Source organism: Callospermophilus lateralis, chromosome 2 (assembly GCF_048772815.1).
Source record: "Callospermophilus lateralis isolate mCalLat2 chromosome 2, mCalLat2.hap1, whole genome shotgun sequence".
Lineage (NCBI taxonomy): Eukaryota > Metazoa > Chordata > Mammalia > Rodentia > Sciuridae > Callospermophilus > Callospermophilus lateralis.
In genome coordinates this window covers 36,701,025-36,728,225 of record NC_135306.1, presented here as the reverse complement: position 1 = coordinate 36,728,225, position 27,201 = coordinate 36,701,025, and the positions used below count along the sequence as shown (strand labels likewise).

General features: G+C 35.4%; 1 protein-coding gene across 8 annotated transcripts in view; it reads left to right on the top strand.

Moving 5' to 3' along the window:
* The window catches only part of Unc13b (unc-13 homolog B), a 221,979-nt gene that overhangs the window by 86,239 nt on the left and 108,539 nt on the right, over nucleotides 1–27,201 (top strand). For 3 of the 8 annotated variants that reach the window (XM_076845855.1, XM_076845851.1, XM_076845850.1), the window contains exons 8-9: nucleotides 19,011–19,046; nucleotides 22,327–22,561. In XM_076845855.1, coding sequence (XP_076701970.1) covers nucleotides 19,011–19,046; nucleotides 22,327–22,561 — 271 coding nt within the window. Of the gene's footprint in view, nucleotides 1–19,010; nucleotides 19,047–22,326; nucleotides 22,562–26,873; nucleotides 26,992–27,201 lie in introns of all 8 variants that reach the window. The other 5 variants (XM_076845854.1, XM_076845852.1, XM_076845847.2 and 2 more) reach the window with 3 other exon arrangements.

Sequence of the window (27,201 nt, the reverse complement as noted above, 5' to 3'; positions counted from 1 at the left end):
GTTTGTTTTATTCATTTATTTATATGCAGTGCTGAGAATTGAACCCAGTGCCTCACACATGCTAGGCAAGCACTCTACCACTGAGCCACAACCCCAGCACCTCCCCCCACTCCCAGTCCTTTTTCTTGATCTGGATTGGCTGCTGTCTTTATGTTACTGAAATTCTTTACTTCAGTTTCTTGATGTATTGTAAGGGTCTGTCGAACGTCAGAGGAAGAGACCACCAAGTGACCAGCTCATGTAATAGCAAAAGGGGTTTATTGAGGATCCAATCCAGCGTGCTGGGGCTCCGTGCTCACTCAAGAAGGGAGAGCAGCTCAGAGCCCCGAGCAGGGCTTGAAAAGTGTTTAAGTACACTTTTTGGGGAGGGTGGGGGCTTTGCATACATCACAGTCTCCTTTAACAAATCATCATATACCGCAGGAAAATCAAACAACAGTTCTTAGACATGATTAGTACATTCATTGGCGGGAACAGGTTGGGGGGGGGTGATTGGTCACTCCTAAGCGGGGTACACATTCAAACTGATCGGTTTTGGGCCCTGAATGCCTATGTGCCAGGCTACACAGGGTCCTAGGTTATTAAACAACCAGAGGGTCAGTGGGAATATTTACTGGGCAGTTCGGGTATTGTCCTAACAGCTACAGGAATTTCTGGTTTTGGGGGTAGCAGAGGAACTTAACAATACCTTGTCCTTTACTTTTTAACTCAGGCCTTGCAGCTTAGAAACTTTACAATGCCTGGTCTTTTACACTTTAACTTTTACACTTTAGCTTCAATTTCTTTTACCCTTACAGTATAAAATGGGAATAGTTAATCTACATAATCTCTAGGACTTTGTTAACTGTAATATCATATGCCCCTATGAATTCCTAGTACTGAGATGCCTTTGTGTGGTTGACCACTCCACTTCCCAAGGTATTAGGATCAGTATTCTCCACTACAAAGTGAATTGTCTTCAAAGTGTTTTCAGAAATCACAGGGCTGAAATTATATTGTTAAATGTATGCATATATGAATATGTAACAATTCATCCCCCCATTATGTATATTTATAATGCACCAATAAAGCTATGGAAAAATCATTTGGCTGCTGCTATAAAGAAACCATTGTTGGCTTGTGGTTGCAGCTCAGTGGTAGAGTGCTCACCTTGCATGTGTGAGGCACTGGATTTGATCCTTAGTACCACATAAAAATAAAGGTATATTGTCCATCTACAACTAAAGAAAATTAAAAAGAAAAGAAACCATTGCTATCATAAATCTTCAATACAAGAGTTTCTCTAGCCCCAGTTATTTGGATTCTTTCCTTCCTTCCTTTTTTCTTTGTGATGGGTATTGAACCCAGGTACTTATAACTTGCTAGGCAAGCACTCTATCAATGAGCTATACCCCCAGACCTGGATATTTTCCTAAAGTGATGGGATTCTTTAAAAGTATTAATGTATACTGTATGCTTCTTCCCCATGTTTTTGTTTGTTTTCTGTAACTACAGATTGAACCGGAGGTTGCTGTACCACCAAGCTTTATCCCTAGCACTTTTTATTTTTTTTATTTTGAAAACAGAAGCTAGCAAAGTCATTGAGGCTAGCTCCTCAATGTTTATTTCATGTCAAAACTTTCTGATTTAACATCCATTAATAACATTCTGTATTCACTTTCATTTTTAGGATGTTTTTGTTTCCTTTAATAAATGTTATATATTTATTTTAAAATGCTTTAGGGAAATAAATGTTGTAGGGTGCAGGTTAAGTGTCCTTTATCTGAAATGCTTAGATCCAGAAGTGTTTCAGACTTTGGTGTTTTACATAGACTTTACAGGTTGAGAATTCCTAATTTGAAAATTCAAAATCCAAAGTGCTCCAAAATCTAAAACTTTTTGAGTGCCACCATGATGCTCAAAGTGTTTTAGATTTTGGAGCATTTCAGATTTTCAGATTAGGGATGTTCAATTTGTAATTACTGTGATAATGTCACATTTGTTTTTTATCCTCTATATTATTGCCAGTTCAAGTAGCTGGGCTATCTTGTGCCTTTTGCTTCAGGGAAAGATGTGAAAGATATCAGAAGAGAGACTGGGGTTATGGCTCAGTGATTGAGCACTTGTCTGGCATGTGTGAGTCCCTGGGTTCTATCCTTAGCACCATATATAAATAAATAAAGTGAAAAATCCATTGGCATCTCTCTCTCTCTCTCTCTCTCTCTCTCTCTCTCTCACACACACACACACACACACACACACACACACACACACATATTTAAAGAAAGATAACAGAAGAAATTATCTTCTAGGTTGTAGTTTTTAAAAGCTTAGGACTTCAGGAGAATCTACAAAAGTTTTGGATAAATTCTATGAGAGTGAGCATGAACAGAGCTTCACCTTAATCATCTTACTCTTTAAAAAAAGCTTCCTTTACATTAAGACTCAAAAGAGATACGTGTGTTTTAAGAACAGTAACAATAACCTTACTCTTCCTAGGAGAAGTCTTGCTCCTCTCTTTGTTGGTTGTTTTGCCTGTCTGGCTGATACTCCTTGGTTTCTCCCTGTCTTCTGTGGGGGAGGTGAAGGCTGACTGTCCTATTGGTGTCTAAGTCTCCAAAAGTTATTTCAAGGGACTCCATGGAATTCAGTTCCTGAATATAAGAGATTGTTCTGGTTCAACCTTTTTTGTCCCCCTATTGACTATTTCCACCTAAAGATGTACTTAGAGCCTTTTTTGTGGTGCTGGGGATTGAACCTAGGTCCTTGTGTAGGCAAGGCAAGCATTCTACCAGTTGAGCTATATCCCCAACCCTCTTTTTATTTTATTTTATTTTAAAGAAGGATTCTTACCATGTTGCTCAGGCTGGCCTTGAACTCATGGTCCTCATATCTCAGCCTCCTGAGTTGCTGAAATTGTGGGCATGTATCACCATGCTTAGTCTAAATGTTTCTTGAATGGGGAAATGCCAAGACATTTCAGGCCTGTGTTAATTAGCTTTCTGTTAATGCTAGAGATAAACCTTTTTCTCATTAGAATCTGATTTATTTTGGCTCATAAGTTTTGGGGATTTCAGTTTATGATCAGTTGCCCCCATGTTTTTTGGCAAGGTAGTACATCATGGTAGGAGTGTGTGATACAGAAAACTGCTCATCTCATGGCATCTAGGAAGCAAAAGAGAGGGGAAAAAAAGGGATTCTATTGTTTTCTTTTAGGGCACACTCCCAATGACTTAAAGACCTCCACAGTCCTTACCTCTTAAATGTTGTACTACCTCCCAATAATGCCAAGCTGGGAACCAAGCCTTTGTTTAACACATGAGCCCTTTGGGGGCATTGCAAATCCAAACTTATATGGCAAGGCCTAACCATATTCCATAGAATTCATTTGACTCATGGGAAGCTCACTTATTCTAGCCCTGAGAAACAGTGTATGCAGGTCATTCCATGTTCTCCTCCATCTCCCAGTCTTGCTTTCTCTGTCCAGTCTCCTTTTGGGTTCTCTTATAAGTACATTGATGAACTGTCAATAATCTGGAAAGAAGAGTTTTTCCTCATCTCTTGTGTTCTTTCTTTTTTTTTTTTTTGAAATGAGGATCACTATGGACTTACGGGTTCTTTTTTTTTTTTTTTAGTTGTAGATGGACTTAGTAACTTTATTATTATTATTTTTCAATATGGTGCTTAGGATTGAATGTAGTGCAGCCACAATCCCAGCCCATCTTTTTTTTTTTTTAACTTAAAATGTTATATAATCCAGTTTTGTCATTCTCTTTGATACTCACTTGTACCAAACTGGGCCTGTGAGTATTCCTTTAAACTGGATCCTGGGTCCAATTTCCTTCCCTTCCTAGTACATAGTATTTCAGGGTCATCTTGTCCTTTACCTGCCTCAGTTCTAGAAGAAGTCATTTATTCCATCAGCCCTCCCTATTTTTAGTGGGAAATGGTATTTATACATTAAAATGTTAGCACTAGTTATGCTTCTTTGAATTGTCCCCAGAAGGCTCATGTGTTAATGATGGAGCTAGGAAATATAACACAACTCATGTTCCTATGGTTATCAGCACATAACATTTTCTTCACATGTTTTTTTCTGTTGTTCCTCCAATCCATATGTCTTGCTTTTCTTTCAGCAAGAACCTCTGTTCCAAAGAATTTCAAATTATTCATTCTTTTGCTGTGTTCTATAATGTTCTATAATACAAGAATATTTCAGAAGTAATTTACCAATGTTATTACCAATAGTAAGCTTACTAAGTAAAGTTTAACGTTTTTAAAAGTTATTTTTTTTAACCTTAGGATATAATTCACATAGGATTACAAAGCTGCTATCACAATTAAAAATATAGCAGAATTTCATAGTGTTATCTGATATCTATTCTATATTCAATTCCCTAATTTTTGTAATCTCTCTTTTCTCCCTTTTTGTTCCACTATAAGATCTAGTTGGGGCTTATGCATTGCATTTGTATGTGAAGTGATTTAGGGGTCTAAAACCATATTTTTGTGTGTTGCTGTCCAATAGTCCCAGCATCATTTATTTAAAAGGTGATTTTTCTTCATTAAATTGCCTTTGCATCTTTGTTAAAAATTCTTATTACTATCACAACATCCCATTAGTTTCCTTCCTTAGTAGATTAGATTTTATATATTCACATTCATGGTTTTTTTTTTAGGACACATGCCTAAAAGATATGGCTTCCTTTTGGAGTAGCAGATACCAAGAGATGCATGCTAAACCTCAGCACATCATGTTTAATTTTGCAGGTGTTATCTGTATGTCACCATGTTTATGTTGGAGTATCTTCTTTTAAATTGGTGCATTATAATTATACATAATAGTGGGATTCATTGTTATATATTGGTACATGTGCACAATGTAAAAATATAATTTGATCCATATGTGGAGTACCTTGTTTGCTCCTTAAGTTTATAAGGAGATTTTGAGGTTGTTAAATCTGATCTACATATTTGATACAGGTCTTCCTTGCAATAAATGATACCTCAACCAGGACTAAATATGATAAGTTGGTATAAAAGAATAAATGATTTGTTTCTTTTTCAAATGTCTAAACTTTCTAAGATATTAAATCTTTAATGTTCAATATATTTCTACCTCTGTCTTATCAAAGAATGCAGTAGCATACCATATTGACATACGAAATAGTTTTGCTTCTTAATAAGTTCAACAAGTTTCTGCCTTTTCATTTTTTTCCACTGTACTAATGATGACATCACTAGCTGCAATTGAGAAATGAATAAAAAATGATTCAGTATCTGGCAAGAGTTTGGTGAAATGAGTACTTAGATATACTACTAGGATATATAAATCAGTACAACATTTATAACTCACAAGTTCTAGAAAGTGTTCAAAGAAAAGAATATACACGTATGCCTTTGTAATTTGTTTTTAGATAATTGGGATCATCTTAATAAGATTAGGATCCTATTATTTAAAACTTATACACATAAATATTTCACATCTCAAAAATTATTTAAGTGAATATTCCATTGCATATAAATATCATTATTATCCATTCTTCATTTTTAAATGAATTCTGTATTCTGTAGGAAGTATCAAACATAGATAAATGAACAAAAGGCTCTCCTACTGAGCCACAACAAATAACTTCTTAACAATAACAACAACAACAAATATAGTTTGAACTTTCGTTTGAGATGCAATTCACTATTTGTACTTCAAAGAAATTTTCCTGGTTGTCTACTAAGGGTTTGTTTTACTAGATTTGTTACAACCATTATCTAAAAATGTGATGTCACACACACACACACACACACATCCAGTCACATATGTCCTGAGTATGAATTAGTCTTAAGCAAAGCTCCACATATTATTTAAATTTTACTTGAGGAATGAATTAGTTCAAAATGTTGAGTGTGTATCACATCAGAAATAACAGTGACCAGGGCCATATGTTTTATATCATATGTGGAAGCTAGAGAGGAAAAAGGAAAAGGTAGTGGGGATCTCATGGAAATTTAAGAGAGATCACTAGAATAGAAGAAAGGCAACAGGGGGAGGGAGGAGGAAAGGGAACAAGGAATGGCGAACCATTATGTACAACTCTAATGTGCCAATAAGAAAGTGTGGGGGTAAAAAAGAAACAACAGTGACCAAACAAACATTCAGAAGTACTGTCAGTAATATACTCTTTGGTTGTTTATTCTGACACCATTAATTTTTAAAAATTTCTTTTTCACTGTATGTAAAAGAGATATGTTTATATAAAATGATTTAGTCTCTTCCTTTTCAACTTATCATTGTATTGATCTGCCACACTGATATGTGGTGCATTGATTCTTAGATAGGAAGCAGAGGCTGTTCAATGCTTTCTACTACTCTTCAGCCATTAGGCCTGATATCCCATATTCCTAGTCTGTAACACATTTCAAATGCTCTTTAAATCCTCCTGTTATTCTTGGTTTCTATCAAAAACTGTTCACTGTCACTCTGTGACTTGTTTTATTTCTAATATCCTACCTAAGAAAGAGCTAGAGAAATAGCCCATTCTGTATATGACAATATAAAGAATATTCTAGGTAAACCAAATAGTCCCCTTGGAAGATTAGGTTCCTGTCTGTTTTGTAGACAATTGTGCAATACCCCCACTAAAATCAAGCAAGCACAAAACTCTGGGAAGATATTGCCAGTGCTGTTATTAGTCCCATTTCTTCACTTCCCAAAATTAGCTTTAAATTTATGGGTGCTCTGACTGCCTCTCAGTAGGGGCCAGGTCTTTTTTAATGGTTGAGCTAGACCTTACTAGCCACACTAAAATTATATTCAATTTTATTTGTGGTTTTGAGGATTGAATTTAGGGCCTTGTGCTTGCTAGGCAAGTACTCTAGGAGATCAGGTCTTGCTTTCCTAGTCAGGTGATGGTAGAATCCAGCAGAACAGGGATTTTGTCTGTCTATTTCTGTTCCAGAATCCCTTTCTTCAGTTTTGGATCCACCCCATGCCAGAAGGAGTGAATCCAGCTGGCAATTACTGTGTCAAGGATTTTAGTTTAGAGAATGCAGCTTTCAGTTATCATGCCAGCATTTTATACCAGAGGACACCAACTTGAGAGGACTTGGCACTTCCTGAACATCAGACCTAACCATTTTGCAAAGCCTCCAGATGCAAAGAAAGCTTGGCTGGCACCAGATCCTGTAACCTGTTCTACAGCAATTTGCATTTTGTATTATATATTTTCTAGATGACCATTGCCACCATGCTGATAACCCCTGCATAATAGAAGAGAACATCTCTTAGAGAACTTGTGGCTTCACTCAACTAGACCTAGCATATGTTTTCAAGAGCATATAGGAGGTAAATCTATGCTTGTAATAGTTTCTTGAGGAGATCCAGAATCCCTCACCATAACTTTTTTTTTTTAATGTAATACTGGAAATTGAACCTAGTGATATAGAGGCACTGTATTACTCACCTATATCCTCAGCCCTTTTTATTTTTTTGAGACAGAGTCTTAATTAAGTTCCTAAGGCTGGCCTTGAACTTGTGATCCTCCTGCCTCAGCCTCTCAGTTGGCTGGGATTATAGGCCTGTGTCTTCATGCCTGGCTAGCTACAAACATCTGCCCTCCTTGAAGCCATAATATAATGCTTATGCTGTTCACTTAAACTCATAAAAGAGATGTTCAGTTCCATAATTTTCCTGGTCTTTTTTTTTTTTTTCAATTGTCATACTGTGCTTTTCAACAGATATCATGGGTTCAGAGGGTTCTGTTCAGTGTTCTCTAGGTCAAAATTTTGCAATCTCTTTTCAAGTTACTGTGATTTAAAGTTGCAGAATGTATTAGTGTCCTTGTTAATTATGAATTCTTGGTGACCACTTTTTATGATATGGTGCAAAATAACTTTTATTTTCAAGTTTTATAAACAGTTGTTATTTTTGGTATCATTTTTTTTTTCTAGAAAATGGGAAAACTGGGGTGAAAGCATAAGCCTGGTTCTAAGGTCCATGTTCCTTCCATTGCACCACATGATCATGGCAAAAATCTCATGGAATGTAATTTGCCATTCAGAAACATGCTTTTCTTATTTGGCAACTGCTTTTTGCGTTATTTTAAAACTAATTTATTGAATATTTTATATGCATACTTGGCATAAAATTTTTAAGTATTAAAGGGAATATAATAAAAGGCTTCCCTCTCATTCTTGTTCCTGTATCAGTCATCTGGGTCTTTTCCCCAGAGGCAGTCATCACTAATTGTTTCTTATGCATCATTTGACAGTTATACTTCTTTAAGCATACAGTATACATCATTATTCTGTCCATCTTCTGAATTTGTTTTTGAATTCCATATACTATAATAAAATGTCTATAGCCAACTTATATTTGAAATTTAAATACTTCTTGATTTGTGTTCTTTTTGAATTATTACCATATTTTAAGAATTTATTGAAACTACACAGAATGGATTGTTTATTTTATGAATTGCATTCTGTGGTAGAGATCAGTTTCCGGAAATCCTGGACTTGAATACAGTAGGAATGTTTCCTCTGTCCTTGTTCACCCTCCTAGAATGACTTTCACACATTTGTTATTGGGTTAAGAATTTCTGGCAGTTTATGGCCACAGAATGTGTTTCCCAATTTTTTAATTCTTGGTGGTTACTTTGCATGGCATTAAGAAGAGGATTTTTTTCCTCCAAACAGAGTAACTCAGTCCCTTCTTTTACTTAAAAAAAAAAAAAAGAAAAAGAAAAAAAAAACATTTAAAAAATAGAAACACATGTTTACTATAAAAATCTTAAATGATTCAGAAATATGTGATATGAAGGCTGAAAGTACTCTGTAATTCCCTGCTCTCTACTCCACTCTGAGATTACTACTATTTACAGTTTACTGCATATTCTCCTATTGTTTTAATTTTTCTTTTTAAAAAATAAGTTAAAAACTTTATGCAATATATGAACATGTGAAACTATATATATGTAAATGCACAAATTTTGGTATGTAATAATAGGGCTAACGCTCATGGGTGCACTGTCATTATCTTCTATGATAGTTTAATAATATACTCTAAACTTTTCCTTAACTTACCATTACTCCTTGAGTGACAGGATTTTTTCCTATTAGACTGGTGCATAATAAGGGTACGGACAGTCTTTGGTTTCTTAGTCTTAGTCTCCAATGTGTTAGAGGAAGGAAGTGATACTTGGTTGTTTGCTCCTGAGGTACCTCATCCCATCTGTGTTTTAGGGAAAGACAGTTGGCTTTTAGGGGTGGTGAGTGTGTGGTTTCTAGTGTTTTCTGGAAGGTTGCATTTTTTTTCTTTGGATTAGAAATTTCTCCAGAGTTTATATATTTCTAGGATGCTTCTGTAATTAAGACTGCTAAACTCATATTTTGACAAATGAGACATGAATTTGGCAATAACTAAAGTTTTCTCAGGTGTATTGTAAGGTAATTTTAAGGTGTTCATGGTTTTCCTTAGTAGAAATAATGAAATTTTAGGAGATGCTTGCCAAAAAGACAACTTTTCTTAATTTCTCTTGTGAAACTTTTAGGACTCCAGACCACTATTACAGAAAAGAAATCCAAAGTCTTTGAGTTCAAAGGAGTTTATCCATTAGATCTTTTAGGTTCTTCCTCCCCAAAGGCTTCTAATGTACAGGTAGACAAAGAACATATTTTGGGGGGCCAAAGAGGCACTAATAAGTGGATGCAAAAAGAATCAGAAGGCCTGAATTAAAACCTAGACTCAGGTCAAAGGAGGCCACATACACAAAAAGTGCAACTTCAGTGTTATTTATAATTGTGCTTAGCAGGTTCATAATAATCTTCTGAATCAGGAAAGTCCTAAGGTGGTAAAGAAAAAAACAAATGGCTAAGGATGGCATAAAGATTATTCAAGAAGGCTTTCCAGAGCAATGAATTTAGAAATGACTTTTGAAAGAACCAAATGAAGTGTGTTGGTTGAAAGGAAAGATTTTTTCATAGTAAGAAAATTGAAAAATATCAGAAAAGGATTCAAATTATGCAAGGCATGTTGGTGTGGAGGAAGTAGAGTAATGTCACAGCTGTGCTTGCTGATCTGCTGAAGGAAATGAATCCCTATGCTGTACAATTTTCTTCAAAGAGCTAGGAAATATGGGGCTGGCCTCATTTGGCAGATTCATTCCTTTGGGAACCCTTTCTTTTATTTCAAATACCTATTGACCACCTTGTTGCCCATCACCTTCTTTCCTTTTAAATCCATTATGGTAGGATTGAAAATTTTGTGCCACTTAATTTTTTGGTGGCTAATATATGGTTGCTATGACTGAATACCTATTTCTGTGAGCACTGGAAGTAGAAGAGCAAGCCGTACATCACTGATGACTTTTATAAATTTACCATGGACCACACATACTGCAGGAAAATAGGATTATATGACCAACTGGCCTCTATATTACAGATTCTTATAGCTTACAAGTTTCCTCTGTTTTCTCCTTTTCGTTTCTAAAATCCTAGAAGGCAGATGTACAGAGCTCATGTTATTCCTTTGCCACTTTTATCCCACCATTTTGCCACTTTGATTATTGTTCTTGGATAGCATTGAGGATCAAACCTATAGCCTTGTGCTTGCTAGGTCAGTATCTACTTCTGAGCTCTGTCCTCAGCTCCCGTTTTGCCACTTCTTTCTGAGACTCTCATTCTTGCATTAAAGCTTTGTAATTTATTGTGGTGTTCTGAAGGTGACTGATTCTTATTTACCTTATACTGGGATGTTTTTCTCCATTTTATTTTATTTGTTTTTGGAGGAACCATGTTGTAGAAGTACAAAACTCGAAAGAGATAATATGTATGTTATGAAAAACAGTCCTTTTTTTCTCTACCCTATCCTTTAGCCTTGCATTTGTGCCCAGAAGCCATCACCATTTATTATTTATATATGAATATATTTATTCTAATTAGTTATGCATGACAGTAGAATGCATTTTGACACATCATAACTTCTCATTCATCTGATTGTACATGAGGTAGAGTTACACTGGTCATATAATCATATATGCACTTAGGGTAATAATGTCTGGTTCATTCTACTACTATTCCTACTCCCATGCCACTTCCCCTCCCTTTACTCCCCCCTGTCTAATCCAAATTACCTCTATTCTCCTCCCACCCCCTCATTGTCAATTATCATCTGCATATCAGAGATATGTTTTCAGCAATTGGTTCTTTGGGATTCACTTATTTCACTTAGCATAGTATTCTCCAGTTCTATCCATTTACTGGCAAATGCCATAATTTCATTCTTCTTTAAGGCTTAGTAATATTCCATTGTGTATATATACCACAGTTTCTTTATCCATTCATCTGTTGAAGGGCACCTAATCTGGTTCCATAGTTTAACTATCATGAATTTAGCTGCTATAAACATTGATATGTCTGCATCACTGTAGTATGCTGATTTTAAGTCCTTTGGGTATAAACCCAGGAGTGGGATGACTGGGTCAAATGGTAGTCCCATTTTCTAAGGAATCTCCATACTGCTTTACATAGTAGAGCAACCACCATTTATTATAGATTGCTCTAGAAAGAGTTTGTGTATTCACAAACATGTGGATAGATATCTATAGATTCCCCCAACAAATGTTAGTATGATAGTATTCTATGCCTTGCTTTTTTCATATATACACGTATATATGGAACCAGTCACCTATTAATGAATATTTTTATTGAGTTGAAATTTATATAGCATAAAATCAATTGTTATAAAGTTTTTAATCCAGTGACATTTAGTATGTTCACAGAGTTATGGAACCATCACCTCTATCAGTTCCAAATATTTTCATCACTTTCAAAGGAGATCCCATACCTGTAAACATTCATTCTCAATTCTTTCCACCCTTCACCTCTGGCAACCCTTAATCTACTTTCTTTATGGATTTACTTTTCCTGGACATTTCATATGAAAAGAATCATTTAATATGTGCTCTTTTGCAATTGATGTGTATATATATATATTTAGTACTGGGGATTTACCCAGTGCACTTTATCACTGAGATACATCCCCAGCACTCTTATTTTTCATTTTGAGTCAGGGTCTCACCAAGTTGCTTAGGGCCTGCTAAATTCTGAGGCCAAACTCAAACTTGTGATCCCCCTGTCTCAGCCTCCTGAGCTGCTAGGATTATAGGCATGTACCCCCGTGCCCAGTTGTAATTGCTTTCTTTACATAGCATAATGTTTTTGAGGTTTATCTGTGTTGTTGCATGTATCAGACCTTTATTCCACTTTATGGCTGATTAATATTCCTTTGTATGGATATATCACAATTTGTTTATCCATTCATTGCTGATGCAAATTTGTTCTTTTGTTTGTCTTTTACTTTTAGCTGTTTTGAATACTGCTGTCATTAAGAGTAGTGTACAAATATTTGAATATCTACTTTCAACCTTTTGGGCATATACTAGGTTTTGAGTTGCATATATTAGGTTTTGAATGAACATTTAGCTTCTTTCAATATTTGCAGTTACAGTGTTGAAATTGATATCATTTTACATACATAATTTCATATATTTATGAATATCTGTCTGTATTGAGTGATTAGCTGGAAGTGGAATTGCTAGGTCAAAGCTTTTGTGCATGTAATGGTTCATTTAACATTTTTAAAAAATTCTTAGTTGTAGATGAATGAAATACCTTTATTTAATTATTTATTTTTATGTGGTGCTGAGAATTGAACCCAGTGCCCATGCCAGGCAAGTGCTCTAACACTGAGCTACAACCCCCATTTTTTTAAGACGTTACAAAATTATCTGACAGAATGTATTATTCATAACTCCACTAACAAAGAAAGAGAGTGCTTTATCTTCCTTTGGCTTTTAGAAATAGCCTTCCTACAAATCATATTGTAGAGAATACATTGAAGACACTATAGGCAAGCAGTTCCTGTACGGGATTCACTCAGTCTCCTTCCCGCTTGCCTGTCTAACCTGTCTTTCCCTTGTCTACCATCCTGGTCCTCTGATTCCCTGACTTCCTATTTTGGATTTTGATAACTGGGTCCTCTTTTTTTTTTTTTTTTTTTTTTTTTTTTTTTTTTTTTTTTTTTGGTGATCTGCTCAAAGTCCTTCCTCTGGTTCATCAACAACTTTCTGTGTATATTTAAATTTTGGGCCAACATTTGATTTCATTTTCAATAATAATATGACAACAGAAGGAATGGTGGTAGGGTGGCAAACACAGAAGCATCTCATTAAGAATGGTATGAAATTTGTTCAGAAAGGCTTTCTAGAAGAGGTGAGGTTAGAGATGTCTTAAACTAATTTGAGTATGATGATTTAAGGTAGAGATTATTCATGGTAGGATAAATAAAAACTATGAAGAAAGGATCCAGAAACCTCTCCCCCCCACAAATCCTGGCCAAGGAATCTTTTATTGGTTAGAACATTCTTCTCTAATACCTCATCTCACTGGGTAGCGGGGAGTAAAGGATCTAGCAGTCCATAGCTTCTGCTGTCTCCAGTCTAGGACTCAGAGAGGCAGAAAAATAAACTAATTATAGACTCCTTAACTCCTCAACAGTGCACAGGTAGTATTGTTTTAGTGGCAGGGCAGCACAATAGGTCCAAGACTTCTGCCAGTAAGAAGGAATGGTGATGGGGTGATGAGTTTTACGCTGTGCATGTGGTATCAGTGGAAGCAGTTGACATTGATGCTGATTATAGGTGCTGGCAAACTAACAAAGAAAAGGCAGAAACTGTAACAATATGGTTTAGCTGATAAAAATGTTAATTGTAGTCTTCTGACTCACTCATTTATTTATTTCTATCCTGCCTTCTTTCAGAAAGAAATTTGAGGTAGCTAATTGTAGTCATTACATCAGCTTATTATCATTTATGTTTAGTTACAATGATACACATTATGTACTTTAAAATGTCAGGTTAATGTATCAAAGTTTGATTTAATGAGAGCACTTGAGTATCTATTTCTGGGCACAGTAAGATTGATTATTCCCATAAAAATGTGGTCATCTGATGGCTTATTTTTATAGGTTTTATTGGCTCAGAGTAATAAAGAGATGCATTTGATAAACTTGATTGACAGAATTGTTGCAGATAGCAACAGTTGATAGGATTGTTAATTACACAAATAATTATTGGATACCTCTTCCTCATACCAAGAAGCATGCTAGGCACTAGGCATATAGAGATGGGAAAGTCCCTGACCTTGGGGAACTCAAGTTCAGAAAGGAAGGATCAAGTAAGTAGTATCATGTGATAAGTGAATGGTAAAGGTAAGTACTTGGTATTCAAGGAGTACAGAAGAAAAAATCCAAATTTAGGGTGGTTAGGAAAGGCATTCCAGAGGATGTGATCTCAATCAAAGTCCATAGTTTACATTTTGGTTCACTCTTGATGCACATTTTATGGGTTTTGACATAGATATGTAATGACATATAACTACCCTTTGGTATCATACAGAATAGCTCCACTGCCTTATGGTTTACCTATTCATCCCTACCTCCCATGAAACTCCTGGCATAAATTGAGTCTTGAAGGATGAGTAGGAGAAAAGAATTTTTGGTACAAGAATACTGAGTGAAAAAGCATGAATTATAAGGCATGTTGGGGGGTACTACAAATAGAAAATTCTGGATGGCTTGAGGGTAGGGGAATGAGAAGAGTGGGGAAGAGTCAGAGATGAGGCCAGAGAGATGCAGAAAGATAGTATCATGAAGGGCTTGAATGCCATAGCAAGGCATTCATATTTTATCTTGAAGACAATGGGGAGCCTTTGAAAACTTGATGCCGAAGAATAACAATCAGATGGTGGGAGTTATAGTGACGAGGATTTACTACAACTCCTCTAATTATAGAATATGACACAGATATATAGACGACTGAATGTTTGATTTAATGAATTAGTGTTAAAGTGGGCAAAAAGTAGACTTTTGCCAGCTACCCCAGAGAATCTTCCACTTGCCCTGTCCCAGTCATAACCCTCTCATGTCTAAAAGTTACTAATGTTCTTACTCTTTAGATGACTTCCTTGCTTTTCATTGATGTTATCATCCAAGTGTGTATCTCCAAATGTTAGACTTTATTTTTGCCTGTTTTGCCTTTTTGGTATATATTAACAATGCTTTTTTATCTATGGGTCTGGTCTTATCTCTTAACTTTTTCCTTGCAGTTTGTTGAAGAAATCAGGTCATTTGACTCCATAATTTTGTTTGACTTGTACAATTTCCCACATTTTGGATTTTGGTCAATACATTCCCATGGTATAGTTTAATACATTCTTCTGTCCTCTGTATTTTCTGTAAATTGATAGTTGGACTAGAAGGTTGGTCAAGTGAAAGTGTGATACAGCATAATTTAAAACACCTTTACCCTATTGGTGGACATTTGCCTTGTTCCCACATTTTTGCTATTAGAATACAGTGAGAAACTTTATACAATTATGTTTTTTTGGAAAATATGTGTAAATAGATCTTCTTTCCTCTATTACATATTTATGTACTTTTCTTGTATAGCACTTGTTCAGTATGTGTGATTATTTGCTTAATATTTATTTCCTTCCCTTGGCTATAAATTTAATGATGGAATGTGCCTATGTATCCACAGTAACTTTGCCGAGTAAATATTAGTTGAATAAATGAGTATCTGTAAGTGGGATTATTATGTAAAATATGCCCATTTCAGATTTTGTTAAATACTGTCAAATTACACTCTTAAAAAAATTACACCTATTTGTGTTCCTACCATTGTACTTGTTTTCTCACATCCAACCACACTGGTCCTCCTGCCCCTCCCCTTTTCCCATGCCATTCTTTCCTTCTATAAACATTTTTGACACTTTCTTTCTAGATTCTTTGTAGGTGCTTAGGCTATATCAGGGAGCAAAACAAAATCCTGAGTGTCAAGAGGCAAACAATAAGCACAATGAATAAGGAAATCAGTCATACAGGATATTAGAGAGCAGACCAACAAAAAAATAATCTATGTTGATAAAACAATCAGTAATGATAGAATTGGACTTGAATTTCAATTTTGAATAAGATGATGAGAATATTGGTCACAATGAGAAGGTAACATTTGGCAAAGACGGAAGAGGTGAGGGAAATAAATTGTGTCTCTCTGGAAAAATAGTGTGGCAATATGCGGAGGAAATATCTGACTTAAAGGCTAGTTGTGACTGTAAAGGGGTAGAAGAGGACTGCTGGGTGGTGGTAGTGCTCTTCCTTGATCTGTGTGTTATTATGAGAGTGTTCAGTTTCATTGAGCAGTACAGTTATGATTTGTTCACTTTTCTGTTCAGTAGAACTTTTACATTTAAAATAAGGAGTGATGTTGAACATTTCAGAATGCCTGAATGAGTATTTTCCTTTAACTTATTAATATGATGAGTGTATTAATCAATTTTTATTAAGATTATATTTGCATTTTTATAATATAATCAATTATGATAAGTTACTGTTTTATTATAATATTAATTTGATTTACTTGTATTTCATTTTGAATTTTTGTGTCTGTATTCATAAGTAAGGTTGGTTAATAGTTTTTTTTTTCTTTTTTTATTTCCCTGTTAGGTTTGAAGTGCTTTTCTTAATTATAGGTTTTTTACTACTATTTTCTATAGAAAGAGAAGTTCTATGGTACTTATCTAATCTACTGCCTAGAAAAAGGCAAGGGAATAATTTCTAATGTTTGACTTTATGTCTTTCTAAGCTACCTGGTAATTACTACAATTAAGTAATTGATAGGTGAGTCCTGTCATTGCTTAGACAGATGGCTATTCACTTGGGGTGTGAGGCTGCAATATTCTGTTGTTTCAGAGTCATGGAAAAATTAACTAGCACTGGACTATTAATTGGTGATGTAACAGTTGCCTGGGAGTGTTTTGTTTGATAATTATAGACCTTATTTTTTAATGTGACTATTTTTGATTTCTTACATTTTCAACTAGAAACAAGATAAAATATGCAGAATAAGAAGCCTCTATATTGCTATGGCCTAGTCACTTAGCCTGGGGGACTGGGATAAATTCAGGTTTACCTTTTAGGAAAGAGAATTAATTTTGAATTGAATCCTAGAACTGCTAGAATTTTTTTTTTTACTTGCCATATAACCACATTGAAGTGTTTTCAAGCTATGTAGGATAGTGGGTCTGGCTGCCTTCTTCCTCCAACATCACAGGAACATTATGATACTGTGAGAGACTGTGGTTTTTATCATATAGGAAATTTCAACTAGGTTGAAAGACATATTCTGAGCATCTCATGATTGTTTTTCTCTCCATTTTCTTTTAAAAAGAAACAAGATAATTACACTCTCACAGTTGCTATGGTGAGCATGGGAAAGCCTGGGAAATTTTTCCTTTAACTCCTGCCATGGTTAGAAAGTTAAATTAACCAGGGACGGTGGCACACACCTGTAATCCCATGTAATCCTAGCAGCTCAGGTGGCCAAGGCAGGAGAATTGTGAGTTCAAAGCCAGCCTCAGCAATTTAGCGAGGCCCTAAGCAACTCAGCGAAACTCATCTCTAAATAAAATATTAAAAAGGGCTGGCGATGTGGCTCAGAGGTAAAACAACATGGGTTCAAACCCTGGTACCAAAAAAAAAGTAAACTCAATTATATCAGTTATTGAAATTTTTTCAATGATATATTAAAACACCATCTCTTCTCTGAGGGGAGGAAGAAGGTAAATACCTGGGAAGAAAAGTGATTTTTCACTGTATTCTAAATTTAATAGCCTGTAACTGACTAGCCCCATGTGCCTAGGATAGGGGTTAGTTGAGAGAAATGCAGCCAGCTTGGGTTGGCATCAACAATGCACCTAGAATTTTGAGTCAGATTGCAAACTTTCAAGTGAGCTTCATCTTGAGAACTCTGAGGACCATCCGGATCAGATAATGTAGATTCCTTAGTGGACCTTAGGCTGTCAGAGTCTGCAGACCTGGGGGGTGTTTTCTTTGTGCCACCTATTTATTAGGAAACTGTAAAACAAATAAAAACCTGGCAACAGAACAAAACAGCAAATGCTTGTTGCTGACCGTATTCTAGTAATAGTCCTAAGTATTTTCCATGCATTTCTCCTCTAATCCTTACAAGGATGTGAGGAGAGTCATGCTATTGTTATTTTCACTTATAGATAAGGAAACATCTGTCAAGATCAGAGCACTAGTATGTGGTAGAGCCAGAAGAACAGAGCTTTGACTTTAAAACCTACCTTCATAAATTAAATGACTTCTTGTTTAATGGGATTAACTGCCTATTTTTATTGATATCTTTGTCACAAGTAGTTGCTTCAAATTCATTTTGGGTATGGGATAGGATTTAAATTTAATTAGTATTTAATTTTTAACTTATTTTTAAAAATAAGTAGAAGATGTTTCATTTTCTTCCATCCTTCAGTTTCTGTGTTTAAGTGGATTTTATTAAAAATTTTATAATTCAGAAAAAATAGTTCTCTCTGAGGATCCAATAGGCCAGCATATTTTATTACATATTGGACTATTGGAGGGTAAGTTTTTAAGAGAGACATTGCCATTCTTTGGCTTTTTAACTTTCTTTTAGTAGAAAGCAGCAAAACTGGACATCATCACTTCCAGACAGGGGATCATCCCAGACCCATGGTATCAGGACTGAGCTTCTGGTAGATATACTGTGACAGGCTCAGGTTTGGTGAACACAGAGATAAGGAAAGATTTCTTAGAAGCAGTAGGTAAAATTTTTCTTACTTTGACTAAGGGAAGGAAGAGCTCCTAAAGCATGATGCCCTGAGAGAGGGACTAACCTAGGCCTAGAAGGAAGCAGTAGTTTTTGTTGTTTTTTGTTTTGTGATTCTGTATCCAGTCAATACTAAAGAACAAGACTATTTTTTAGATTTTTCTCGTATTGGTAGAAGGCAGAGACTCTCCATGTTAAGTTAATGGAATACAAGTAGGGCAGGCCCAAGTAAGATAGGCATTTAAGAATGGGTGGATGGGGAAATGATCTTTGACTTCCTGCTAAAATTGTCTCTATCACACTTCTTTTGCTTGTTCTTTGTGGTTTTCTTAGGTCACTGGACCTATTTGGGCTGGGGAGAGCAGCAAAGTACGTAAGAATTTCAATTTCTTATAATTTTCCTCGTCTTATCTTTTAATGTTTTCCCTTTGAACCATGAAGCTGGATATTCATGCATACAAGCATATATAACACCATTCTCCTTTCCTCTCCCACTTGACTCTTGGGAGACAATTGTCTGTAGTGGAATATTATATTATTTCAGTCTGGCTTCTTGAAGATTATGGGGGTAGGAGGGCAGATTTCAAATCAAAGTGCAAGTCAAAATCATGCCAGGATCACCTGATCTTTATTTCCCAGATCTTTATCAGTATGTCTGGGGAGAAATGCAGAATACACTACTGTCTTGGGTTTATTAGTCTGACAAAATGTGAATGTCATTTCAGCCAAAATTCTGGTTTTATGAAGGAAACAAGAGGCTGAGAACATGGTTCAGCTTACCTTGAAGTAGCCCTGCTAGAGATTTGTTCTAGAGCTTAAAAGAGTGGGCAGCCAGTTCTTTCTAGCTCTAGGCTGACATTACTGACTGTGTTACCCATCTAACAAGGGATGAAGTTGAGTCTTAGTGATTAGGTATCCAACAGGTGCTTAGAAGGGCCAAATTTTGTCCTGTCATTGTATTTTCTCACAAAGTATGTACTTGCTGTAATTTGAATCCCAAGTATTTTTACTGTTAGAGAACTACTCAAAAGCAGCCTAAGAGTGCAGAGAAGTTAAGGTTTTCAAGCCAACAAAAACTAACTTAAGCCTTGAAAAAATGTGCCAATTCTCTTTGATCCCCCCCTCACCCCCAACCCCAACCCCGGCTGATAAAGTTCTAGCTATACTTAGTATTTAAAGATGGGAACTGAATCCAAGAATACTACATACCAGAGAGCACTAAATACCAGAGAGCCTCATTTGCCCCAAGTTAGATTACTTTCCCCAGCCAACTTTTCCAGGCTTATTTTCTATCATTCCTGTACATTTCCTTTTATGTAGCTGCCAAGCTAGCTAACAAAATATTTCTAAAAAATGTATGGCCTCTCTCTTGTTTGGGCCTTTAATCATGCTATTGCTTTTATCCAGAATCCAGAAGATATATTTTCCCCCTCAGTCTTTACCTTTAGTGCTAATATATTTCTTGCCTGAATTTAAGTAGACTTTCAGTTTTGTCTTCTTTGTTGTTTCTGTTCCCTCTTGTTGTTTCTGTTTCCACATCTGTGATGCATGAATAGTCCAGCACTGACTTCTTCAGACTTACTGCTCCTTCTGTGGGTTCAGAAAGAATTAAGTCTGAATGGCATATTGTTTTGTCTCTTGACCTTTTTCTTTCTGATTTTGAGAACAAGAAATTCATCAAGGGTTAAAACCAGTGCCTCCAAAGTCTGTTTCTGCTAATGTGTCATCAGAATGCTTTGTAGCCAGAATGCTTGCATTCTTGTTGTTTATCTTTGTTTTCAATATGTACTACTCTTGCTTGTCAGATGACTATTTTAACCAGAAAGTGTTACTAATAATTGTTTCTGATTCTTTGAATGTTAGCATCTTTATCCCGATTTTTTTTTTTGCCTTGGGACTTGATTGATCTCCTTTCCTTTTTAAATACTCACATGGTGCCATAAACTCAAGTGGAATAATCTGATATGATCTCCTCTTATACCTATCCTTGGTCTCACCTTGTTGCTATAAACTCCAGTGCAGTTTAACCTCTACTCCATTCCCCAGCTGAACCCACAAATGTGATCTGGAATCCAGTGCTTAAACACAACCCCATGTTTGTGCTGTCTCTTTTAGTGAAATTATTATCTACTAGGTTGTTTAGTTTAGAAGCCAAGGGATCACTGTCCATTTTCCTCCAAGTTTTATCAGTTCTTCCTGGATTTTTTTTATATAGTTCGTTAACTCCTTTCCATTTCTACTGCATGGATACAAGTCCTTGTCTACTGCCACAGTGATTGTAAAAGCCTAATATTATGGTCTTCAGGAGGCTTCTGCCAAAACTGCTACCCAGACTATCTTTTTTTTTTTTTTTAATTTTTTTTAGTTGTAGTTGGACACAATACCTTTGTTTTATTTATTTATTTTTATGTGGTGCTGAGGGTCCCATGATTGAACCCAGGGTCCCATGCATGCTAGGTGAGCATTCTACCACTGAGCCACAATCCTAGCCCCCAGACTATCTTTTAAAATTACTAATGTGAGGAGTCCATCATCTGCTAAAAGTATCTCTCTTTCAGGATGATGAATATTCCTTTTCCTCATTGAGAATCAAATAGGAAGTTGGCAAGAAAGGACATGTGAGACCTTGTTAATCATACACATATGGATATGGTGTCAGATATGGCTTCTCTATAAAGTAGTTTACAAACACTACTTTAAAAATATTTTTAGTTGTAGATGGACACAATACCTTTATCTGATTTATTTTTATGTGGTGCTGAGGATCAAACCCAATGCCTCTCACATGCTAAGCAAGTGTTCTACCACTGAGCTACAACCCCAGCCCCCAAACACTGCTTTTTTTGAAAGGGTTGAGCTCCCTTTCCAAGCATCATTTTGATTTGTAATGGTGGTCACTTTCGCTGGTCTGGAAAGTAGATAAAATTCTGAAAAATTGTAGTCACTACTGTTTGGTAAAATGGCTGCATTATCAGCAATATCCCATGAGTAGTGTATGTTTTCTTCTTCTCTCAGCTCATGGTCAGGATGGGAATTCTGAGCCCAGGGTGTAGGTACTTAACAGGAATTGTTAGAAAAACTTGCCATGACATCCAGACAGTAAGTCTGCTGCTGTTCTCAGCTGCGTCTAGTCTAGAGCCTTTGGCTTGATTTCTAAGCCTTGGCTTTGACCAGCTCCTCATGGTTGATCTGCTTTTTTGGTTTAGCCCATGCATTTTAAAGTCTGAAAAAAACCAGTCTAACTTTAAATTAAAATGTATCTTTTCTAAGATATGGACATGCTGTTTTTCCCCTTTGATAACAATAGAGGACCAAAATCTATTTGTGACATTTAAAAACAGATTTTAATTAGGATTATTAAAACTAAAGTAGCAGAATTCTAGAAAATTCTGCCCTGGAAAAATGCAACTTGGAGCACTTCTGAGAATCAGAACTAAAATTAAACCAAGTGTTTTATCTTATTTGATAGAGCTTGTGGATATTAATTGAGATTCTTCCACATATGTTTTTGAGGTCACTGGGCTTATATGTAGCTCAGCTTGTTCTCGTTTTAAAGGTTCAGACTTGTGGTTATCAATGTTAGAGCAGAAAAAGTTCTGAAAAACTAAATAAAGCTGGAGTTCTTGGACTGACTGTGCTTATTCCACAGCCTTTGAAGACCCTGATAGTGCCGTCGATGACCGAGACAGTGACTATCGAAGTGAGACCAGCAATAGCATCCCACCTCCTTACCATACGACTTCCCAGCCCAATGCTTCTGTGCACCAGTTTCCTGTGCCTGTGCGATTGCCACATCAGCTACTGCTTCAGGGCAGTTCCCGGGATTCTTGCAATGACTCTATACAGAGTTATGATCTTGATTATCCAGAGCGTCGGGCCCTCAGGTAGGTATTAGGAACAAAGCACTTTCTCTTCCTAGCAATCAGTTCCCATGAAACAATTGACAAGAAGGATATGAGTGCTTTGACTTGAAGTGGTACAATATAGCAGTATGATGGGCCAAGCTTCTGTCATTTTGTGTATATTTTCAGTCTCTTTTCTCTTCTACACATTCATATACATCATCCATATACATTTTTACCAGGAATACTTTTCTTTATGATCAGTGATTTTCAACTAGTGAGGGCATTCTCACTTGGGGTGGATGGCTCCCCCTTGCTGCCAGCTTAGTGATTTATTTTTCCCATACCAGGGATTGAATCCAGGGGTGCTTTACTACTACTGAAGTACATCCCCAATCCCTGTTTATTCTTTATAAGGTCTCACTAAGTTGCCCAGACTGGCTTGAACTTACAATCTCCCTGCCTCAGCCTCCCATCTCTTGGATTATAGGTGTGCACAACTGCTCCTGGCTCAGCTCAGTGATTTTGATACACCCTTCACCACAGTGAAAAAAAAAAAAAAAGAAAATCATAGATATTGAATATTTGGGTAATTCTTCCTGCTAAAATATTTTCTGGGAACTTTATAAGAAAACCAATATGATCTTATCATAGCAAATTCAGTGCTTTTGCTGGAACTTTGTTTTAATTTAATTTAATTTCTTAAATATTTAAAGTATTTCATGGTTGAATAAAATTTAAAATACAGTATAGCATACAATAAAGAATCTCCTGCCCACACCTGTCTTCCTTTACCCTATTCCCTTTCTTCCTTCTAGTTCCCTCCCCATTGCTGTTTTTAGGTATCCTTCCTTAAACTAGTGTCATGTATTTGTGTCAAAGAAAATGTGTACATTTATGTTCCTTCCATCCTCCAATGTTTTTAAAAAATATTCCAGACTTAAAATTTGGAGAAATAATGCAGTGAATATCCATATTTTTGTTGCCTCATTTATTAGTTATGTTAACATTTTGCCACCCTTACTTTATCTCATTCTTTCTGATATATATTCACATGTACATACTTTTTTTTGAAAAATTTGATTGTAAGTTGGAGATACCATATTACTTTACCAGTAAGTACTTCACATATAATTCCTAAGAAAAAGGACTTTTTAAAAAGTATTTAAATGTTTTTATTAGAATGTTATACATAACATTGGGGTTCATTTTGACAAAATCATAAATGCATGAAATATAATTTGCTCCACTTCAGTCCCCAGAAAAAGGACTTTTAAAAAACATAACCTTAGCATTGTGATCATAATCAAGAAATTCAATGATACAATTATGTTATCTGATATATACATCATATTTAATTTCTCCAATAAGTCTCCGTAATGTTCTTTATATGTATTTTTAATTTCCTTTTTGATCTAAGATCCAGTCAAGAATCATGAAGCATTATATTGATTTTCCTTTTTATTAGTTTCCTTTAATCTAGCAAATCCCCCCTCCCTCCCCTTGTACCCTGTCTTTGGAGATACATGTTTTGAAGAGTGTATGCCAGGTGTTTTGAGAATTCTTTTAGTTTGATTTTGTCTGATTGTTTCTTCATGTTTAGAATCTGGTTGAACATTTTTTTTGGCAAAAATACTACATACTGTGATGTTTCTTTCACAGTGCATTCAGGAAGCATGTACTTTGTCTTACTAATGGTGATGTTTGGTTAAGGAATATGGTATGTGCTATTTTATTCCAGTGTAACAATCTTCTTTCTCCTTTGTAATTAATAGTATCTGGGTGATACCTGAGATTGTATCAATATACTACAGCCTTTTAAAGTGATTTTAGCATCCATTGATCCTTGCTTCAATCAATTATTTTATTGTTCAGAGATTAGTTTTTAATCCAACTTAGCTCATATTTTTAATTTCTAAAATTCACCAGCTCACTAAACTTGGACAATGGTGAATTTTTATGCTTAACTTCAAAAGGCCATCTAGACAAGCCAAAGCCCTCAATTCTGCCAACTCCCCTTTTGAGGGCCCTGGTACTTATCCCAGTTTACTGTGTCATCTCTAAAAATATTTTCAGTTAAATTTTCTCATATTCTGACTCTTTATATTCTGATTCTGAAGAAAAACACATTAAGAAAGTTTTTACTCTTTAGTAGTTCATAACTTAAATGCTTGTTTTTTTCTTTATCTGTTTTTGTTTGTTTGTTTTTTAAGATGAGGTCTTGCTACTTGGCCCAGGATGACTTAGAATTCCTGGGCCCAAGTGATCCTACTGCCTCAACCTCCTGAGTAGCTGTGATTACAAGCACACACCACAGTGCTCAGCTCGAATACTTCTGTTTTATTCATTTGATTTTAGTTACATTGTTTACATTGTCCTACTTAAAAAAATAATTGCAAAAATAGTTTAAATTTTTTATTAGTGCAAAATAATTATATAGAATATTGGGTTTCACTGTGACATATTTGTTCATGCATATAACATACTTTGATCAGTTTAATTACCTGGTACTTCCCTTTTAGCCTCTCCTCTCCCTCACCAGGACCTGTTTTCTTTATTCTACTCGCCCCATTCTACTTTTTCTTTCTCTTTTTGCAATAAATACATAAATAAAATTTTTCTTTTAGTTTTCCTCTCTGTGTTTGTAAGCTTTAGGGGTACAGTCCAAAAGTCATGATAACAGATCATCCCCGAATTACTGCATACTCTTTAGTTTGGACAAACTGATTTTCCTAACCATTACTTTATTATTTGGTTATTTCCTGGGTTACTGCTATAATAAATAACCCTTGGAAGAGCATTAATGACATGCTTTAAGTTGCAAATTTTTCCTAAAATTTTTCAGTTGTTCTCATATAAATTGAGCTTTACTGAATCAATAGGTAAAATGAGGTTTAAAAGTAAGTATTTTATAATGGCCAGCAGAGGAAAAGTTAAAAGGAATTTTAAGTAAACTTTTTTTTTTTTTGTACCAGGGATTGAACTCAAGGGTGCCTAACCACTGAGTCACATACTGAGCCCTTTTTATTTTGTATTTTGAGACAGAGTCTCTATAAGTTGCTGAGGCTGGCCTTGAACTTAAATCCTCTTGCCTCAGCCTCCCAAGTTGCTGAGATTACAGGCATGCACCACCATACCTGGCATAAACTTTTTATTATAGACATTTTTAAAAATATATACTTTTTAGTTGTCAGTGGACCTTTATTTTTGTTTATTTATATGCAGTGCTGAGAATTTAACCCAGTGCCTCACATGTGCTAGGCAAGCACTCTACTACTAGCAAGCAAGCACTACAACCCCAGCTACAACCCACTATAAGCACTACAACCTCAGCCCTATAGACATTTTTAACTCAATGTTTTATAATAATTTTTCCTTTAAGAGTTTTGGAGAGATTTTATCACTAGTATTGTTTATAAATGCAAACACTAATTTCATGGACATAGTTCCACAAAGCTCAGTTATAAAGTCTGTTTTCAGTATCTTAAGTTGCATAGTTTTTTAAGAAGAAAGTTTAAAATTCTTGAGGGGGAAAATGTATTTTCTAGGAAATATAAAGTATAAAAATAAATAGTTACATCCACTGTATCCATGGCTGTTGATTTAATCTGAAACTATAAAGACTCCTTCCAGGTGGGATTTAAGTTTAGTTTGAGTTTTTGGAGAATAATGGAGAGTTGTGAAATTGCATACAAAAAATATCATGCAACCAAATGAGCTTTTATTTAATTAATCTAGAATAACATTTTTATATCATTTGAGGTTTGACAACAGAAATTAAACTTTGTTGGATGTTATTAACCAAAGTATTTCTGGTATTGAGAAGAGTTAATAAAAGGTCAGCCTTACCCTGAAAGATTTTTTAGTGACCACTTTGATTTTGTTTCTGGACTTCATGTTTGATCTTGTTCTGTTTCCTAAATAAATGCTAGTATATATTAGATTTATAAAAGAACATAGTGAGCTGATAAGTCCTTGGTCTGTAGACCTTCGGTGTGTAGAAATACAGGAACCAGGCCATCTTCAACCTAAATGAAAGAAAAGTGAGCTGTCTTATGAATTCATTGTTTTGTGTTAGACTTGTGGCTTTTACTGCTATAATCAGCACAGGGAAAGATACTTATTTTAATGTGATCCTTGATGTGTTAAGCCTTTGTGTTTCTCAAACAACGAATTACAAAACTTTAAATAAATTGCTGTTATTGGTAGTATAATAAGGATAGACTTCTGATAGTCAAGTTATTTTTGTAATGCTTGTTTTTTTTCTTTTTAAAAGGAATATGTTTGACCATATTGTTGTCTTTGTAGCCTGAAATATAATTTTCAGCAAGTTAACAACTTGATTTCTTTTTAGACACAAATGCATCAGCAAACTTGGGTTTCTTGAAATCTTTTGACAAGCCAGGTATGGTGAAGCACACCTGTAATCCCATCTACTCAGGAGGCTTAGACAGGAGGATCACAAGTTCAAGGTCAGCCTCAGTACTTAGTGAGACTCTGTCTCAAAAAATAAAAAGGGTTGGGAGATTGAATGCCCTGGGATCATCAATCTCCAATGCTGGTGGAAAAGATCAAAATAAATAAAAGAAATCTCTTGATATATTTTCCATTGTATCTAACAGTTCTATTATGTACACTATGTTGATATTGAAAAAGCATGCTTAATTTTTTTTGTTTCTTGG